General features: G+C 36.2%; 1 protein-coding gene across 1 annotated transcript in view; it reads right to left on the bottom strand.

Annotated features, from left to right (window-relative positions):
* Window positions 1-18962: 18962 nt before the first annotated feature.
* The window catches only part of LOC107654414 (F-box only protein 2-like), a 4773-nt gene continuing 4395 nt past the window's right edge, over window positions 18963-19340 (bottom strand). The window contains exon 6 of the mRNA XM_016441459.1: window positions 18963-19262. Within this exon, the coding sequence (XP_016296945.1) occupies window positions 19128-19262 (135 nt within the window). The 3' untranslated portion in view covers window positions 18963-19127. The remainder of the gene's footprint in view (window positions 19263-19340) is intronic.

The following is a 19340-nucleotide window of genomic DNA, read 5'->3' as shown; positions in this document are numbered from 1 at the left end:
AATTGAAGTACTAAAACTAAAATATAAGCAATTGTAATTTAAACTAAATCTAAAAAAATTTAAAAGAAACAACAATTTTACTAAGGCTTAAAGTCAGAACTGAAAATATACAAAATGTACTGTACCCAAACAATTCGTTATTTAGAGTAGAAGTTCTTATGAAGTACTTATCATACAAGAATAAATGTTTTTATAGTGGTTTGGCATGTGTATTGAGCTGATATTTGTTATTTAATTGTGTTAATATTATTCAGGACTTTAGATGTTGTTGTTCTTTTTTTTTGTTTGTTTTTTTTGGTTTATTTTCATGCTGATTTCAGCAAGTACTGTACCCATGAACCAGGAACCAGCAAAATACAGACCCTGACAGTATAAAGAGATCCTGACAAGTATTTTAGCGGTAGTGCATGCTGAGACTGATGGCATCCTTCAAAGCCAAAGTCACCAACTTCATGGTTTCACTTCAGTGTAGTTTATCTCCCAGTTTTCATGCTAATGGTTTTATGCCAAATACTGCCTTCAACCCATGCTATAAAACAAGAAGGTACTATGGTGGTAAAGTACACTTTTCACTCAAATTGTGCTGAAAATATAATTTATGAAAAATTATTGTAAAATTTAAAAGATTTTTAGCCCCACTGTACACTACCATTCAAAATTTGGTTTTTTTTTTTTTTTACGTTTTTGAAAGAAGTCTTTTGTATTCCCTAAGGCTGCATTTATTTGATCCAAAATACAGTAAAAATAGTAATATTGTGAAATATTATTAAAATTTTAAATAACCGTTTACTATTTGTATATTTTTTAAATGTAATTTATTTCTGTGATGCAAAGCTGAATTTTCAGCATCATTACTCCAGTCTTCAGTGTCACACGATCCTTCAGAAATCATTCTGATATGCTGATTTGCTGCTCCCAAAAAAACATTTCTGATTATTATCAGTGTTGAAAACATTCATTTTTGTGGAAACCATGATACAATTTTTTCTGGTTTTTGTCTTACTAACCCCAAACTTTTGAATGGTAGTGTATTTTATAGCTAATTTCACGACTTTGTTCTTGGTCATTTTGTTCAATTACACCACAATATCATAATTAAATTAGGCAAACACTGCAAGCATCTACTGATGTTCCTCTGTAGGATTCCTTTAGGTAGGATTGTATGCATCTGTGAATGCGTGACCAAAGCACTACTATCCGCCCAAAGCATTTACAAACCCGGGCACTTTCGTTTGTCAACTTTTGCACAACACTTCAAAACAAATGAGTTTGCTGGTGAATGAGAGACCATGACTAACGAAAAACACCATGTACGTCATGTTTTACGAAATGGCTGAACAGTCAAAATGTTGCATCTCAAGTCAAAACATACTAAATTATATAGGCTACTTAATAGGATGAAGTCAAGTAAATCACATGTTAAAATGTGAAGAACTATGTTTGCAGATAAAGAAACATTCTACAGCAAACCAAACGGGCTTGCGTTCGGCTTCCAAGGGTCATGCTAATGCTCTAAACATTATGTGCGTTGAATGCTATACGAGGATATTGAAGGAAAGAGTTCATCTGAAAGTTCCTGCTCATTTGGCCCAGAGGACTGTCTAGTGTCGAGTTGAGATGTGTTTTACAATTCACAGGGCATTTGATCGGTATGTGTCTTTGAGCAGCGCCCAGACGCTGGGATCCACACATAGCTGGTCTATGGCTTGGCAGCTCTTGCAAAACGTTTTATTTTCATAACCAAAGTTGTAATTCATTTGATACTGAAAAACATTGCTTTATTACAGCAGAAGTGGGGATGAAATCAGTTTCAGTATAAATAAAGAAGTGATTTGTACTATATCACATAAAACAGCTTTTTATTTGTGATTTCTGTTTAACCAAATGAATTCAGTGCATTATTTTATTATGTGTATGGTCACAGCAGTTGTTATGACTTACCAGTTGAGTTCAGCAATGCAAAAAGAAGAAACCCACATACCATAGTTGATTTTGATAAGGTGCATGAGCGTTAAAGGATAACCAATTTTTGTTACAGCAGTCAGTTTGCGACCCATGAAACCTTCGCCACCACCGTGGCGGCAGGCATACCAGAACATGTATCTCTGCTTACGTAAACAGACGTAAAAAATCCTGAGAACAGAAAAACAGAAGGAGAGAAAAAAAGGTAACATGTTGAAAAGTGCAAATCAAACACTTACCAGCATTTAAAGCAGTTCACTGTGAAGACGCTTTGGACAGATCGCTAACACCTGTGTTAGCTTATGACATATTTTGTTCAGGCATACAGTCAACTATATGCCACTAAATGTCCACTCGCATTGCAGTTGAGTAAACATTAGCTAAACAAAATACATTGTCTATTCTGTGTGCAATTTATTCATATAAATGCATTTAGTTTAAAATATGCTCTCAACCCCCTTAATTATAACTTTGTCCCACTGTAAACTGGGCAAAGTTACCCACCTTCTTTTGCAACGAGAAAGTAAGCTATTTTCTGTGAAAGTGCAAGGCTTCCGTTGGCCATTGTAAAAATAAATAAATAAAACGGTAAAATTATTCATGCTACAAACCAGTGTGTTTATAATACAATACATTCAAATAACATGACAAGAAACGTCAAACATGGCGGCCATGTTTTTTAAAGATACATGAATGTCCTCATATACAATTGTGGCGCTTTGGACAAAGACAGTGCATGCCAATTTTCAAGTTGATTGGACTAACGGTTGCATACTTATAGTCATTTTTATGTTTTTTTTACTGTTATAGCGCCACCAAGTGGCTAAACTCTACGATTGTTTTCATGTGACCTCAGATTCAGCTCATATATGAGTGTTCCGAGTTTGGTCAAAAAAAAAAAGAGTAAAAGTGGCCGTGCCTCTTTCGAACGTTTTGGCGTCCCTTTGCGATGGTGAGTCGATGTTAAAAATGAGTTGTTGTTTTTTTATAATTATTGATATTCGCTCTTTTGATATTAAATTTTTCTGTACTGGTTTAGGGCCGATCGGGCGATAAACCTAGGACTGCAAAAGTAGTTTTTTTTAAAAACCCAAAATAGCCTAACATTTCACTATTCGAGATCAAATCCATCATGTGCGTTTTGTTCATCTTGACCCAAGGATTCCCATGATATAAGACACTTGAGACAAGCGATTTAGGAGTTATGAGCAATTTCATACTTATGGTTGCTGTAGCGCCCCTGTCAGGCCGATCGGGTCACGCCTTGGTGACGTTGTAGATGTGGGTACTACCATCTCTCAAAGTTTCAGGTCAAAGTATAGTATTTTTTTCTATAGCAATATGTGCTAGATTATCGTCTTTTACCATTGTGCTGCCATTTTCCCAGCCTGGCGTTCATAGGCGTGTCAAAGAATTTCAACTTTTAAAAGTATGTCTTAAAGACCCTGTGCATTTTTAATTCCACTCCACTGCACTGCATCTCATATTTTCAGATGCAATAAAAACTTTCTGCGTGAACTGCGTTCATTCAAGTAATATAATAAGTTAATAACTTCCAGTAGTCATAAAGATTCTATAAGTTTTAAGATGCATATGGGAAGAAGAAAAGGTCAGGGTTGCGAGATGTCGCAGATCTGAGAAGAAAATTCAGAATTGTGAGCTATAAACTCGCAATTGCAAGAAAAAGGTCAGAATTGTGAAATAAAAGTTGCAATTTTTAAATTTTTTTTATTTTGTGGCAGTTACAAAGAATTGCGAGATGTAAACACGCAATTGCGAGAAAATCTTGCAATTCTGTTTTTCTTCCCCATCATTCAGAATTGTGAGTTCTATCTCACAGTTCTGAGTTTATTTCTGGCAATAGCAAATCATACTTAGAATTTGTGAGAAAAAAGTCAGAATTGTGAAATTAAAAAAAAGTCGCAATTTACCTCTTTCATTTTTTCCATAACTTCAGTACCACTGAATGATTGTTTTTTTCTGTGACTTGAGAATCTAAATTCTCATTGAATCATGGGAAAAACATCCATGGCAAGAGAAAAGTCACCCAAAGATAAAAAAAAAATAGTTATTGCAATGCATGATTCCTGACATACATGATATAGAAATTACTTTACAGATTTCGCAATGTTGGTGATGTCATTGTACAGACAGGAGCGCCACTGGTTACATCCAACTGTCTCTTATGATAGCTTATTCACCTCAGTAATTTATATGTCTCACTCAGAAACCTTCTCATGTGTGTGATCTTTTACAGCCCTGAAAGGACCTCCATGCCCTGTGGTGCATCTCTTGGTTTAGGCCGTGTCCACTACCCACTTTGTTGCCAGCGGCATTCGCTGCTGTGGCCAAGCGCACCCCTGAGCCATACGCTGGAGAATATGTAAGCGTCTCCTTGAATTAGTCCTGTTTGGTCTTAACACTGCTCCCGGCGTCGGCAAACCCACCACTCCCAGGGGACCCAGCGGTGATATTTTCAGTGTCAATAAACCTTTACAGCAGACTGGCAGAGAAGCTGCCCCTAATGGACATCAGCGGTACTGCAGTTTAAAACTGTATAGAATCTCTCTTTATTCATGACCACTGGAACTTATTATCAGTTGCAATCTTTTAACAACATTGAAGTTGAATGAACTCATAACAAATGTCACTCATTATCATTATTTAATGTTTTTTTTTAATACTTAGAAATTCTAAGTATTAAAATAAGCGGAAGTAGAAATAGTTTGCAATATTATACACGACTAATTTGCTAATACATTTAATTTTTCCACTTTGAAGCATTTATTTTAATGCAAAATAAATAATAAAATCACTACTTTCCTTTCAACCCTGCAATAGTTTTAATAGAAGATCAGTTCATCCCTATTTCATGCTATTTTAAGCATCTCACTGGCAGGGTTATTATAGTTATCTAAAACTAAAACCATAAAAAACATAACTTAAATTAAAATAAACTTAAACTGAAACTGAAATGAAAATAAACTTAAATGAAATAAACTTAAATAAAATAAAATATTAAAAATATATATATTTTATTTCACCTAGTTGCCAAGGCAACATTTCTCATTTTCATTTAGTTTAACTAAAATCTACTAAAATTAAATAAAATTGATAAAAACATAGAAATATTAAAAAAAAAATAACAAAAATGACAAAAACACAAAATGACTGAAACTAAACTAAAATTAAAACTAAACAAAAAAAAAATATATATATATATATAATGAAATTAAATCAATAAAAACTATAATAGTATCACAATAATAATAAAATAACACTGGTCATTGGTAAAGCATAAAGCATCTAATTTAAATATGATGACATTTATATATTGCTTACAAAATGTTTTGTTTTATCAAAATTCACTTTTGTACGGAGCAAATTAATACAATGTGGCCACAATTTACCTAAAACAGGGAAACCAATTGAACATGACCGTGATTTAACTAAAACAAGGGAACAGATTTATAAAAATGTGGCCATGAATTAATAAATCTATTTTTTTCCCACATGTCATGTTTGGGGCAGTGTTATTTTCATTGGTATATTATTGTAGTAATTGTTAATATTTTAAATTGTATTTTTATATGTTCTGTCTTCATTTAAATTTTAGTTCGAATTTGGGTAATTTTGTTGTGTGTTTGTGCAATTTGTATTATTATTGTTATTTTTTAGTGTATATTTTAATTTTTAGTTTTACTTATTTTAGAACTTCAACTTAAACAATGAGATATATTGCCTTATTTATAGATAGATATGGATGGATGGATGGATGGATAGATAGATTTTCTAGCTTTTTCTTTCCTTTTTTCTAGCTAAAATATCTTAAAAATCCTTAAAGGGGTCATATGATGCTGCTATTTGGTTTAATGAAATGTGTTTATGCGGTTTAAAGTAAAAAAAAACATATGTGGGGGCGTGTTAGAACGAGCCTTTTTAGGTAGGTGTGGCTGACTCTGAACTTTTATAAAGAATATCTCTTTGGATTTGAGACTTTAGTCTTTGCAACTTTACAGATCTTCTTTATGCACCAAGAGCTTGTAACACTCCAAAGAGAAAGGAAAAATTGAAATCGCATCATATGACCCCTTTAAAACAAGATAAATTTATGTGATATTAAGACTGTTCTTGTAAGAAACATTTTCTTACACAGTATTTTTGTCTTGTTTTCCAATACAAATACAGTACAAACATTCCTAAATAAAGATAGGTTTACTAGAGAAGCAAAATACAAAAGATATTGTCTTGATTTCTGACAAATTTACCAAAATTAAAGTGCCCCTATTATGCCATTTTTAAGGTTACTAATATTGTTGTGGGAGTCTCCTACAATAGGTTTACATGCATGGTCAAAAAACGCTTTCGTTTTCTCAAAATATGCATTTAATATCACCCCATTTTCCAACGATTCTCAAACGATTCGTTCAAAGCAGTTCTAAGATTCAGTCTCTCTAAACCCCTCCTTTCTGTGAGCCTACTCTGCTCTGATTGGTCAGATGGCCCAGTCTGTTGTGATTGGTCTACCGCGTACAGCACGTGTCGAAAACGATATGCCCATTGCCATAGTTCAGTATTTTGAACGCTCGATAACAAATATAAACATCTATTATTTATCATACGTATAGGTTGTGATTCAGTGGAGCCAGCTGGTCCAAATAAACTGGGTACTGAGCTCATCTTTCAAGAGCAAGAGTTTTGCGGTCACGGAAGTGGGATTCGAATTACTGACGAATCGTTTAGGCTGTTCAGAGTCAATTCTTTCTTTTGGGAGACAATAACTTTATTTAACGTGTAATTTTGGCTTTACACTTTGCAGATTTACATTCACATACAGCTAAATTATACACTGTCTGAAAGGCGATATTCTAAATGGCATAATAAGGGCACTTTAAGTGAGTTTATGCTTAAAACAAGAAAATAAATCTGCCAACTGGGGTAAGATTAATTATTTAAGAATCGATTTTATTTATGATAAATTTTTCTTACTCGATAGGCAGATTTTTTTTTCTTAATTTTGATACAAAAAACAAGCCTTTATATCTTATATCTTTGCTTCTCTAGTAAATCTATATCCCAGATATCGCTCATTTTAAGTAAAAAAAAAAAACAGTGAAAAGATCTGCCAGTACATTAAGACAAAATACAGTATTAAAGATACATACACTAAAAATGAGTCAGTGCAGCGTTGCTTCTCTTTTGTAGCTTGAAAACAAGTAAAAAAAATGACCTATCTCTAAATTTGGAAAGCTTTAGAGATACTTTAAAGATAAGTCATTTTTGACTTGTTTAAATTCTTTTTTTAAAAAGGGTTCTAAACGGGATTTTCGCAGCAAATGCCATAGAAGAACCATTTTTGTTTTCCGAAAGTACCTAGCAGTGAACAGTTATAAAAAGAACCATTTTTTTTCTTAATATGAAGAACATTTGAATAATCTACAGAATCTTTTTCCAAAATTCGCATTTAGAAGATATAAGCATTCAAAACTTGCAGTTCGTCACTTCCGCCAAAATGGCTCAACGATTTTTTTGACGTCACATCGTACTTCAGCTTCTCATCAAACTTTCTGTCCAATCAAATGCTTTCTAGAATTCGAAGTGCCCGCCCCCTACACTATAAAATAGACGTTGAAGCCGCGGCTGAAATCAGTCACTTGTCCACAGAATTAGTATTTTCTGTACAGTGAATGGCACGTAGTGCACTATATAGGGGACAGGGAACTGATATAAACGAACGCTATTGGCTATTTTAAAAAGGGGCGGGGCTGCTTGATATGTCCCGCCCTGTCTTCCTGTTTCAGTTAAAATGACGTCAACACAGAGTAATGCGGAGTGTTTCTAAGCATTTCAGGGGACCTTTAAGAATTTGTAGCTTGAAAGCATGTCAAAAATGACATCTCTAAAGTATCTCTAAAGCTTTTCATATTTAGTTTTTTTGACTTTCTCAGAGACTTCTCATTGTGAATTGTTGAGTCACCATAGTAAACAGCTCAACTTGTTTTGGGTGGGTTAGATGGGCGGTAATTCATTTGACTGATTTTGGGTTTAGTGGCTCTTCCAGCAAGCAGAGAACTCTCATTAGATGAGCGTTAACACCATTTGAGGGCCCGATCCCTCACGTATCACATTAGTGCTGAGGTCAGATGATAGTGTGGAGGTATGTATAACTGCTGGTATTACTTTACGTTCCTTGCGGGCATCCAAGAATGCTAGTGTTGTTTATCACATTCTTGGTACATATCAACTAGTAACATAATACGTTATTCCACGCGTAGGCAACTTGACAATCCGCAAGCGGCCCCAGACTGAAAATTAGGAGGGTCATGGTCCAAATTACACATGGAGAGAAAAGCAAAATGGTTGATTTGTCTCCCAAAGTATATATTTTCCTTTCTCTCTCGCTCGGCTTCACACAAAGTACTCAAGACTCAGTGTTTCAGACCTGCGTTAAAAGGTATTATTGATTCTATCTCAACTAAACCGGTGTCCACGTACCCCAAAACATAAATATCGTGTGTTGGCCGGGACACTTGCTCCGCTCAGCGCTCCTAAGTACCATCTGGCCGCTGCCAAAACAAACAGTAGTAATGAGTACTAGGTCGTGGCTGAGAGGCCGGTCTAAAAGTCAGGGACTTGCCAGCATGCGCACACTGAGGGGCTGTCATAAGCCAAATTAAAAGACTGACTGTTTCTACCCCCTCTAGCTGCTGAAGATGCTGGGAGTCGACGTGGGGGAATGGGGGGAGGCATCGTGTTCAACAAGCAGATCTTGTATTTGAGAATCAGCTCTAGGGAGTGCAACCAAGGAAATAACAAGTGAGGATTTACTGCCAGACGGTTTGTTTACGTTAAAAAGACGGGTCGTTAGCACCAGCCAAGGCGGTATTTGCATAATACATATAAAATGAGATCCATCTTTGCCACACGCATACCTGTGAAACCTTGCGTTTTAAAAAAAGTAACCAGTATCGCTCAGGCTCTGAACAGGAGGGTCCGCTGCAGACGAACGACCAGCAAAATTCATCTGTAGGAGCAGCAGTTGTGCGGGATAGTCGTACGAACTGCTGCACATTGTGGTCTCCCTGGGAGAGAACACAAATCTAGCAATTTTCTGCTCCACAGACGGTATTATCATCACGTCTGGCAACTTTCACAGTTCTGCATTCTTAAAAACAAAAAAGGTTCTAAAAGGAGGTTTTTGGAGCAAATGCCTTATAGAAGAACTATTTTTCTTTCCTCAAAGAACCTTTCAGTGAACAGTTTTTAAAAGGACCGTTTTTTCTTAATATGAAGAACATTTGAATAATCTAAAGAACCCTTTTCCACTATAAAAAAAAATATTTCGTACAATAGAAAGATTCCATGGATTTTTCATGGAACCAAAAATGCCAATAAAGAACCTTTATTTTTAAGTGTCGAAGCATAGAATAGTGCTTTTACGCAACCTCTTTTCAAAAATTTCATCATCTCTCAACATTTCTACACACAACTAACACTTCAATGAGATCAAGGACTATTGAGTGACATATAGACCTGTATGTAATTCATAAAATTAAGTAATGTAATTCGGTCAAATCTTTGGGATGTTGTTGACTGTGCAGTCCTGTTATTTGATTGTTTAGTTAAACTGTCAAAAAACACACATTTATGTAGAATATTTGATTATTTTACTTTAATGATACCTTTTCCACATAATCATAAGTGATATTAAATATATTTAATGCTGAGGAAATACATCAACTTTGCGCTGTCGATCGCCGGATCGGCTTTCACCGTGGATGAAGCGGAGTCCAGCCCGGGGTCGTCACATGTGGTTGCCAAAAGCCCCCCGGCCACTCCTTCATCGAATCCGCCGGCCGCATAAGTCATTATAATCCGTAATTATGTCCCCACTGGATGCAACAAATGCCTCGTTTATAATGGGTTTTAATGTTTTTGTCTCATAGCTCCGGTCGGGTCATGGCATCAACAGTATGGTAAGGGGCGTAACATTTCCATCACACGCTTGAGGTATTTGGCCAATCACAACGCACTGGATAGCTGGCCAATCAGAGCACACCTCGCTTTTCAGAACGATGAGCTTTGTAAAAATCGACGCGTTTCAGAAAGGCGGGGCATAGAGAAGAAACAATAATGTACAGTATGTGGAAAATAATGTGTTTTTTTAACCTTAAACGGCATAAACACATTTAATTACACTAAATACACAAAATAATGTTCTTTTTAGCAACATATGACCCCTTTAATTTATTTTTATTTCAGCATAAGTCATTTTAGTATCCACTTAAGCTTATTGTAATTCAGTTATCTAATATTTATATTTATATTTCTGCTTTTTCGATTTAAAATTATTTTAATCATTTTAGTTAACTGCAATAGCACCGGTGGTGTGGCAAGATTTCATTATTATTAATTATTTATGTGCTATCAGAACTAAATTAGGAAATGTTCCCATTAGTGTGCATTAATAATTTATTGGCATACAGAATGATTCAAATGAATAGATTGATTCTTCAAATCATAAGTCTTGTTGATGATAGGTGTGCTGTTGTATTTTACGAGAGGTCAGACTTTGACTTTGCACAAACACAGACTCATTTTCATAAAAAAATCTAGTTTGAAAGATCATAAAAGCATATTTAAAGCATATTTAAATTCACCTAAATGATTTCATGTGATCTTTTTAGGTTCTAGAAGAAGTCCTCATTGAGGCCAGTGAAGGAGAAAGAGCTGATTGACTTCTTGACTGCTTGTTTAACGTCAGGCCGTGAAGCAGATCTGTCTCAAGCATGTCAAACTTCATCTCTCCAAGAAGTCTGAAGGAAAACAGGCTTCTCGTTTTGCTTATTAAAACTCTCTAATGAACATATAACTGGTGTTCACTTGTTACGAACTTGAACACGGTCTAGTAACAATGTTTCTTGTGTTCTGTCCCATGAAAAAATACTCCTGCTGTAAGAAAAAAAAAAACCTGAATGTCCATGGGCAGGTCAGAAAGGCCTTGATGATGTCAGTTGAGGTGGACCCAAAAATGCAGAACTGTTTTAATGTGGTTTGCAGCGTTTATTGCGCGTGATTACAACAACCATTATGCACATCCACAAAAAATGCTGCCTCCCTACTGCTAACCCGCAAACTGGTGCGCTCATTTCCTCTCCATCCAACAATGCCACTGTTTTTGCTGGACAGATCTGCTGGTCAGACGCACTACAGGTGTGAAAAAAGAGGCCTCAGTTTGCCATTCAGTTTGGGCATCATTCATTCTGGAGGTTATTTTTAGTGCTGAAAAGTTCAATGTGGTGCTACGTTTCTTTGGCAGGCCGCAGAGGTTTTCGAGCCAGCGCTGGATGCTGCTGTGGCTAAGGTCTTATGTGTAAGTGACAGCAAAATGAAACGTTTATTAAAAGCTGCTTCCTTTCCTCTTTATTTTTAACTTGAGTTGCTCATCTGTATTTAAATTGTTGACAGCCGTGGTGGGTGTTCCAGACTTTCTGTATAAGGGGGTCTTTTCTGTTCTGTTCTAGAGCTTAAACAGACTATATATACCTGTTTAAAGTTCAGACACACCTACTGAATCTTTATTATTAATGTTACACTTTTGGGATAATAGTGATGGCATCAAATCTAATAAATGTATGGAAGTATTTTAATAAATGCAAGCTTTCTTATATTTGGGCTTCTTTGTCAATGCTCTTATGCATTTGGTATAAGAACTTCATGAGGTGCATCCTGGGATGCTCTTTTAAAACACTTTTGAAGGAGTTCACATGTATACACAGTTGTTGGTGCTTCTTCACTATATAGTCTAAATCATCTATTCAGACAATCAATTATTTTAAAAAATAAACATAAATTACAAAGTATTTACAATTATTTTAATTAAAACCAATATTTAAAAGTTTAATATTAAAAACTACAAAACCATTTAAAGTAAATAAATATTTTAAATATATTTTAACAATTAGATAAAATGTACAAATTGTAAAAATTTATATATATTTTTTTTTTTTAAATATTCATTTTTAATATTTAACTTCTTTAGTCATTTTAAATATTTGTAAATATTTATATTTATTTTAAATATTTATTTTATTTTTTTTATCTAAAGGCTTATGCTCAAATAAATGTACAAAGTTAAATGCACAAATTAAAAAAAAAATGTAACATTTATTATTTATGTATTGAGCATAAACCTTTACACATACATGTATATAATATATAAATATTAAATTAAATAAATATAAACGTTTATAAACTTAAATACAAATTTAAAATTAAGTATTTCTAATGTCAATTAATTTTAAAACGTATTTTTAATTTAAAAATTAGATCAAATGTAAAAGTATGCATTAGATAAGCCTTTAGATAATAAAAAAAAAGTGTAAAGTGTGTCTAAACTTTCGTAGTGTACAAAAGCTGTAGACCTATAGTGTTCAGATCACAACAGTTTCAAATTATACCCTTCATGTAGGCAGGGCCGTCATTAGTGGGGTGAAAGGGGGGGCCCACAGCTGTGGTGGGGCCTCCAGCGATTTCACCGACTGCTCGAGGCCAGCATGAAAGATGCTCACTGCTGCGCGTCGTCATGAAAGCTTATCATTTGCACGTGTTTTTAAGCCTTTCCAGTTAAAACATTCAAGAGATTTTAAAGCATTCAAACACTAGATGCGAAAGGACTCAACTGAGTAGCCTACTCGCGTGCCGTGTTCGGTACACACACAGAGAGCCGCGTCTCAGACGTGCGAACACCGAACTGAGTTTTGCCTCTTCTTGTGCTTGAACGGACAAATACATACAAAATTATGTAGAAATGCCTGTCTTGGCAAGTATACTCCAAAAACTGTTGGTTATGTCTTACTCTTAAGTGAACGTAAACAGTTGAGAGAAATCTGATGTGTATGTGTGTCTTAAAGTAACCGTGACTAATTTACCAGCTGCTGTCGCTGTCCTTAATGTTAACGTTAAAGAGAAAATCACTCACTGCTCTAAACTGAATAACGTTGTAGTTTTAACAAGAATAATTCTATATTTAATTTATACAGCGAACAGTATGCAATGATATTTTACATTTGATTATTCTGTTTCTGTACTTGAACACCTACAAACTTGAAAAAACATTGTTTCATTTGTATCATTGTTTGATTTATTTATTTGTGCCATTTACACGATTTCAAATAGGGCCTAGGGGTACAAGCTGCCAGCAAATCCCTACATGTAGGCCTGTACAAGCTGCTTTCCACTGATCTCTTGACTCATTACCTCTCTAGATGTAATCCCATCATGCATCTGACTGATGAACTGTGCTCTGGAGTGAAAGGACAGCTCGATAACAGACAAATCACGTTGAATTAAGGCTCCAGGCAATGAGGTGTGCTGGTAATAGGGAAGAACACACGGTCAAGAGCAGTGGGCAAAGCTCCTCTTATGCATCTGACAACAGTCTGCCGTCACAGGCTCACGGCACCTCCCGACCCACCGCATTCAGTTTGTTCAGGCTGGCTTTCCGCAGACTGTGGCAGTGGCTCACGGGAACTCCCTCGCGCATGCCAGCTTTTGCTAGGGCGCTAAAGGTCGGGTTAAGACTGAGTGGAAAATCTGTCGGAGGGGGTCTGTTGCATTTAGGATCAGTTGTTCTTCCTTGGATATTATTACAGAGCAAGTGCTCTCCTGTGTTGGGGAAAGAATCCAGGAAAACACATCGGAGTGTGCCATGATAAATTTCATGTGGCACAGCGCGGTGCCAAAGGGCATAAACATGACGACAGCTATATGAGCGTCAAGTGAGGGTTCGTAAAAGTACAGCATCAGCTAATGTCAAACTGAAGTAAACCCACCAAAGTCGCGAATTTAACTTATGCGCAAAATTGGAATAGGCTATCGCATAAAACATTTGCGAATTAAGCACCCTTTGCATCCAACGAGAACAAAATCTCCACTTCCTGATACACTGGCACTAAATATCACTAAGAAAAGTAGGAGAAGCCTCTAAATAAGCTATAATAATTTTCATATATAATAAATTACTTGCGCCTCAGAGCGAGCAGACGAAACACAATAAATGCGGTCATTGCTTTCGGAGGAGGATGCTGCTGTTTGGGAACACAGTTGTGGAAGACAGTTCTGGGAGGCAATTATACAGAAATACTTTGACGACAGGCTTTGCTCATGTAACCCCTCTCCCCCGGGTCCTCTCCGCCACACCTCGTTCTCGCTCCGAGTGGGTCTCCGGCATGGGAGGCGGACGCACTAACAAGGAGGCTAAAGACTGCAGCCACTAGCGTCAGTCGCTAGTGCGTCTCTTGAGATCAGGGGAGTGAGGTTTACCTGCACAGCACCTACTGCTGGCCTCCGTTACACTCACCCCCTTAACCCTCACTCCCATCCGGGTCACGGCCCCAATGTAACCCCTCTCCCCCGGGTCCTCTCCGCCACACCTCGTTCTCATTCCGAGTGAGTCTCTGGCATGGGAGGCGGACGCACTAACAAGGAGGCTAAAGACTGCAGCCACTAGCGTCAGTCGCTAGTGCATCTCTTGAGATCAGGGGAGTGAGGTTTACCTGCACAGCACCCACCGCTGGCCTCCGTTACACTCACCCCCCTAATCCTCACTCCCATCCGGGTCACGGCACCAATGTAACCCCTCTCCCCCGGGTCCTCTCCGCCACACCTCGTTCTCGCTCCGAGTGGGTCTCCGGCATGGGAGGCGGACGCACTAACAAGGTACTAACTGCAGCCACTAGCGTCAGTCGTTTACCTGCACAGCACCTACTGCTGGCCTCCGTTACACTCAGGCATTTAAGAAAGACCATAACAACATTTCAGATGCTGTGCAACGAGATTAGTCCAGGTATCCGCAAACTCACATGACCTTTTTGATGCGCATGGAGGGTTTTATTCGGTAAATGTGTTTCCATTTTAGTTTATGCGCATTTTTTCTTATCGGATAAAAAGTTTATCCGACACAGTTGTGCGCATACGTGTTTTTATGCGTATTTTTTAGAATTTAAGCGCATCTTGGCATTTCCATCCAGAGTTTTTTTATGCAAAATTCCAAAATGCGCATAAAGCTAAGTGGATGGAAACATAGCGATTGACACAGACACACAGTCTTGTTTTGGGACATTTTTACAATTAGGCTATACGACTCCCTAACGATCACAATCCAAACGGGATAGTTTAGTCTCTTTGACATTTTTATGTCTCATCGGACTCTGCCAGGTAGCTATCGGATTAACCAATATTTACGTAGGCTTAATGATTATCTGTCGGCCTTCGCCGAGAGCTTTTTGCAGTTTTTTCCTAGTTGGTTCAATTGTGTCTGACCACCTGATTCCTTCTTAACTCCACATACAGTTTTCTGTCATTCTGGTGACATATGAGTGTTGTTGTCATCCAGTGCAGCATTTGTGACAGGCCTTAAAAACTCAGTTTGTTCTTTTTTGAATTATGTCATGCACGTAATTTAATAGAAACACTGGAATACATTTAAACTCCAAAGTGGCGGGGAGGTAAAAAACTAGAGTGAAATGTTTTTATCACTATTTCTGAATGATTTATCGCCTTCGGGGCTGGTATGTAAAATATAGCCTAAGTGAAATTTTGGTCTCTAGGTACTGAAGTAACTCAGTCTGTCCAGCTGTTACCGAATAAAAAATAACCTCTGCTTAATTGAATTTTATACACACAGTAAACAATTTTCAGATAAATGAATGCACTGAAATGACATAAATCAAGTGTTAGCAAAAATATCAATGGGTCGCTCAACTTTCAATAGCTGTATAAGAGCGATCTCTTGTGGTTGCCTTTAGTTTTGCAAGCAAGAAATGCGTGAAAAAATAATAATTAGTATGACACTGTATATTATATTCGTTTCTATTTTGTAATATTTTTATGCACTTATGCAGCGCTTTATAAATTTCATCACTAATAAGGGAGGCCGGGGCTAGTTGTCACACATTTTGCAGTGAATAAAAGTCAGGTTATATAGGCTATAAACACAAAACTTTGAAGTCTTGGCTACAAAAAGCTTATAGCCTACATTTGATACTTTATTGTACCTAGAGAAGGATACAGTGTCATACAGAAACTAATAGTTTCTTTAATGTTTTATTTATTTATTTTATTTTTTGCAGGTTATATAAGTTAAGGTAACAGATCTCTTGCATTAAAACATTTTAGTTACTGAAATAAAGTCCCGCCGATCCGTTTCGAACGCAACGTTAATAGGAACCTTCTAGCACAGGCTCCGTTTTCTATCCGGGTGTATTTATCAGTGACGCCACGAGCCTGCTAACCCGTACTAGCCTCGTCTTTGTTGGTTGTTTTCGTTAGAAATCAAAAGGTAAACGTAGGGAGCCCTTTTATTTCCTTCTCTTTTTTGTGTGTATTTTTTATAGTATACAGAGAATGACTTTGCTGTGTGATAATGGGTAGGTATTTCTGACAGGACTTACGTGCTATGCTAATAGACTGCCAGCTATGGATTACTATTCTGAATGAAGGTAACGTTAGATACACTTTTTTTCTGAATTAATCAGAAATAAACAATAACGAAGTTATTATTAATGAAGTACACACATGTGGTGTTATTTAATAATATATACCAGCTGTTTTCAAACTACAACAACGTTGAAATGAGAACAAACTATACCTTTAAAATACAATAGAGACTGAAAAAGATTTTGGGTTATGAGTCCGACTCTCTAACCATTAGGCCACGACTTCTATATATCCACCAGAGGGCACTCCATCCCAGTCTACTGCCACTCTATCAAGGACTTCATTCCCCATAGTCCTCTGCCCGGTCTCATCAGTACTCATTGTTTGCACCTGTGTCCCATTTGGATTTTTGTCACCCTGCAGTTTATGATGGTTAAGGCTAGAAGGGATATGTATGGTGCTACTGGGCATGCGCACATCAATACAGCGTAATTTTTGTCACACTGTACAACAATAATTACTATTTTTTCATTATTGTAAGGGGTAGGTTTAGGGTTGGGGTAGGTGTAGGTGTAGACGTTAATAAAACACAATCTAATAGGTAGAAAATTAATTTAATTGTTCGTTTCCGGTCTGAGCTGTATCCCTTCTAGCCACAACCGTTTGTGACAGCACTACTGGTCAAAAGTTTTTAATAATTAATTTATTTGGTCAAAATACAGTAAAAATAGTAATATCTGTGAAATGTTATTTAAGTTTAAAAGAACTGTTTAATATACGGTATTTTAAAATGTAATTTATTCCTGTGATCCTTTTCAGCATCATTACTCCAGTCTTCAGTGTCACATGATCCTTCAGAAATTATTCTAATATGCTGATTTGCTGCTCAAGAAACATTTCTGATTATTATCAATGTTGAATACTGCAGTTAATAAACAATTCAAAATATTTCACAATATTACAGTTTTTACTTTTTAATTAATACAGCCTTTGTGAGCAGAAGAGTCTTTAAAGAACATTCAAAACTCTTAATTATTAAGTTTTAGCATTATCTTGTGGTTCATTGGAACCTTCAGTACAAATTCATATAATCAATAATTCATTTACTTGCATTTAATGACTTTAAAATTTCAAATTCTTAAACTGTTTTTGTTTATTTCCATTTAAAATTCAAATTGCTAATTTCAGATCAATTCATCTCCGTTTGTTTGTTCTCTGTTTTTGGTGTGTTACAGATTTACGCCCTGAACAAAGTCATGACTGAACTTGAACAGCAGCAGTTTGAGGCCTTCTGGAAGCAGATGCAGTCACAAGCCGAATGAGAAAAACTCATGTCAGGGCAAATATAAACAGGTTAGGGTTACATTATGATGTTACTCATATTTTTGTATTATTGTAAACCATTTGATAATCACCCCTTTCCTCTCCTGACATTTAAACCAAAATGTATTTGTTGGAGATTGATACACACACACACGCACACACACACACTACTTGAATCTGAGTGTACAATCAAATCGCAAACGGTGGTCAGTATGTACAAAACCAAAAAGATCATAGTACATCATATTTATCAGAGAAACCGCCCTGAAAAGACATTCATTCACTCTATAGGATGTTAAACATCTGATGGTTTCATTTTTACTGTCATTGTTAACTGATGTTTTATATGATACACGATGTTTATTGTCCTGAACATTATGTATGATTGCACAAAGCTATTTTAGACAATTTGTGACCTGTTGACTGAAGGAAAAATAAGATACAGTTGTCACTCTTTTGGGTTATGATTAATTTATTTGTGACATGTGACATACTTTAATGATAGTTAATGTTCTTTTGACACAAGCGGTTTTTAACAGTTTAGGTTTTTGATTGAAATTTGGTTATTAAAAATCATCTCTTAAAAAAATATAAAATGATTTCCTTCTCTGAGCCTTATTTTCCTGCATCCCACAGTCAGTATACACTGATAGAAGGGCCAGTAAAAGTAGGGCCAATCAAGTTTGCGGTCAGTACGATTTTTTTTAAAGACATTAATACTTTTATTCAGCAAGGATGCATTTAATTGATCAGAAGTGACAGTCAAGACTTTTATTATGTTACAAAAGATTTCTATTTTTAAATAAATGCTATTCTTTTGAAATTTCTAATAATTAAGGAATCCTGAAAAACAAAATGCATCACTGTTTCCGCAAAATGTAGATTTGGACATTTCTTCAAATGCCTGCAGTCATATGAAAAAGGCCATGTCATGATATAATAGCACAAATGTTTCAATGCAAAATTATAAATGCAATATATCATTTGATGAAGGAAGGCCAGGAACAGATCATGTTTTGTCATTCCTTTATTATTTTTAAGTGTCATGGGCATGACAGACCTATTTAGATTGCACATGGCATTAGGAGATTATGTTAATTGCAGATCTGTTGCATATAGAAACTTCATTAAGAAGTGCAATGTAAGCTCAATGTGTAGCTTGCAGGAGCATATAGAGGTAGTTAGTGTTTGAGAAGAAACAGCAACCTGTAGTTAAAAAAAGAAGAAGCTACAAATAATTATAATCTGATCAGATGCTTTGTTTAAAGGCCTACATGTGCAGTACACCTTCAGCTGTATATTTAGTTAGTATTACACGTAGTACAGTATGTGCAAAACAACGCAAGCTGCAAGAAAATTCTTCTGGTCTTTTTTAATCAATCATATTTTTGTCTGATTGGTGTTCAGAAGTCGATGGTAACTGAGCTTCCAGTCACTCTCACTCCAAACCAGCCCTGCCAATACTTGGTGTCTTGACCGCCATGTTCAAAAGAGATGAAGCGGAGGTCCGGACCGTAATCTGTGAATGTGTGGCTCACCTGTAACAGAAGTAGAAGTTTGCATGCACAAACTTGAATTAAAGGAGACATATTATGCCCCTTTTTACAATATGTAAT

Source organism: Sinocyclocheilus anshuiensis, unplaced genomic scaffold (assembly GCF_001515605.1).
Source record: "Sinocyclocheilus anshuiensis isolate Anshui unplaced genomic scaffold, SAMN03320099.WGS_v1.1 scaffold527, whole genome shotgun sequence".
NCBI classification, from domain to species: domain Eukaryota; kingdom Metazoa; phylum Chordata; class Actinopteri; order Cypriniformes; family Cyprinidae; genus Sinocyclocheilus; species Sinocyclocheilus anshuiensis.
This window is presented reverse-complemented; position numbering and strand designations above follow the sequence as displayed.